A 1,828-nucleotide genomic window follows, 5' to 3' on the forward strand; every position below is an offset into this window, starting at 1 on the left:
AAGAAAAAAACAGCAACAGTAAACTGTAAAAAGGGTTTCTTTTCAGACATCACAAGCTCACAGTAGTTACCCAATGGAAAAAATGCAGCCAAGGAAAGAAACACCAACAACATGTATTATTATTCCCATCAAACCTCACGGCAGCAAAGAAAAAAATACAGGGAACAAAACAGTGAAGGTAAATTAACAACCAATTCCATTAAAGGGTCAACCATTTAACATTAACCATCGAACATTGTAATTCCTAGATAAAATACAACATTACAACCATCAATTTCTCATACAAGTCTATTAACTCCCAAAAAGCAGTTTAATAAATATAACAGTACATAAATTACCGCAAATGGATATGCTCATATGTCGTTACATGAAATGTGGAATAATATAATGTCTCAGACAAACTTCGGCAAATGGAAACTACTCTTTTAAAAACCGGCATCCCATTACTCTGCAACAAAAAAATAAACATGTATAAATATCCAAAGCACTTGAACATAGTTAATTCATTAACAGTTAAGAAACTTAAATCATACCATGTCAGCTAAGCACGTTTAGTTCGTGCATACATTCGTTGCAACCATCTCAACTTCTGTTGCTTATCACCCATACTGGCCCACATTTCTCTTTTTCTTCTTAAACTGAGATACTCCGTAGCGAAGTCATGAAACTCATCTTCAATTGAAACTCCAGGAATTGAGTGCAGCTCATCCATCACCTCGCGAATACTACAACCTTCGCGATCCATATTCAAAGAAGTCGAATCACTCTTAGTCGACATACTCTCAAGTAGATGATTGCACCTTGACAGCAGCTGAACACCAATTTCAGCTGTTTTCTTCTTTCTACCTCGCACATCATAATGATCTCGTTCTTTTCTTTTGCCATCGCTTGTTGTGTTGCTGCTGTTAGACATATTTATCCCTCCAACCATTCGAGCCATGTCAATCTGAAAATCTGGAATCACATCTTCCTCCGAATCACCACTGCCCTCTTCCAAACCATCATGAGCAATGTCGGCATTGCTTGTACCAGGATCGACATCACTACCAGCAGGTACACCTGATGAAGGAGCCCATGCATACGCTCCAGTTGTGACAATGTTGGAATACATTCGGTCAAATTTATTCTTCAAAGACGGCTCAATACTGACGTGTCTGAATTTTTTGGCTCCTCTAATTTCCTGCATATAAATTAAATCAAGTAATGAAGGATCAAACTACTAAAATTTTGGGGTTGGAATTTGACAACAATAAAAGAAATTGTTAGGATGACAAGGAATGTACCTGAATTTTTTGTTTCCACCACTCATTGCTAGCTGCAATTGTGCCTAACTCACTATTCCAGCCAATACCAGTTTCAGAAACCAGCTTATTCCATATCCTCCAATCCTTTTTGCATCCATCCCATTTGTTTTTCAACTGTGTTTTAGTGAATGCATGGCCAATTTTTTCTTTGAATGATGTTATAAGAAATTTCCACCCCGTTTTATCGAAATGATTATTAGGTCTCATTCCCATATCAATTGCCTTAATGCATATATCACAAAATATATGCAACATTTCCTTTGTCCAAGCAGCCTTATCAAAAGATTCAAGACCTTCCATGATATCTTTTAACACATTTAACAAAAGTTTGAAATCAATAACTGATATGAATTATAAAAAAACAGCAACAGTAAACCGTGGACTTAAACACTAATAAAACACTCAATGTTCAGCATTTACAAAAGCTGTGTGGTTAGCAACAAACATTAACCATACATGTATTTGAATGAGAATGTTCATGTTAATTTGTAATGAAAACTAATTGCAACCCATTAATTTCAACT

The 1,828-nt window shown here is 35.9% G+C and overlaps 1 protein-coding gene across 1 annotated transcript; it reads right to left on the bottom strand.

Moving 5' to 3' along the window:
* Positions 1 to 541: 541 nt before the first annotated feature.
* On the bottom strand, positions 542 to 1,604 carry LOC133680100 (L10-interacting MYB domain-containing protein-like). Its single transcript, XM_062102924.1, has 2 exons — positions 1,284 to 1,604; positions 542 to 1,180 (listed from the first exon to the last, which is right to left on the bottom strand). Exons 1-2 carry the CDS (start codon positions 1,602 to 1,604, stop codon positions 542 to 544), a joined length of 960 nt encoding a protein of 319 aa, XP_061958908.1.
* Positions 1,605 to 1,828: the final 224 nt, after the last annotated feature.

The sequence above is a fragment of the Populus nigra genome, chromosome 19 (genome assembly GCF_951802175.1).
Source record: "Populus nigra chromosome 19, ddPopNigr1.1, whole genome shotgun sequence".
Classification (NCBI taxonomy): domain Eukaryota; kingdom Viridiplantae; phylum Streptophyta; class Magnoliopsida; order Malpighiales; family Salicaceae; genus Populus; species Populus nigra.

What these genes read in the sequence shown, in the direction of transcription:
- LOC133680100 (XM_062102924.1), bottom strand. Translation starts at nt 1,604, where the DNA reads ATGGAAGGTCTTGAATCTTTTGATAAGGCTGCTTGGACAAAGGAAATG. An exon ending in GGTGGAAACAAAAAATTCAG is followed by an intron (nt 1,181 to 1,283) that starts GTACATTCCTTG and finishes ATTTATATGCAG; the next exon opens with GAAATTAGAGGAGCCAAAAA.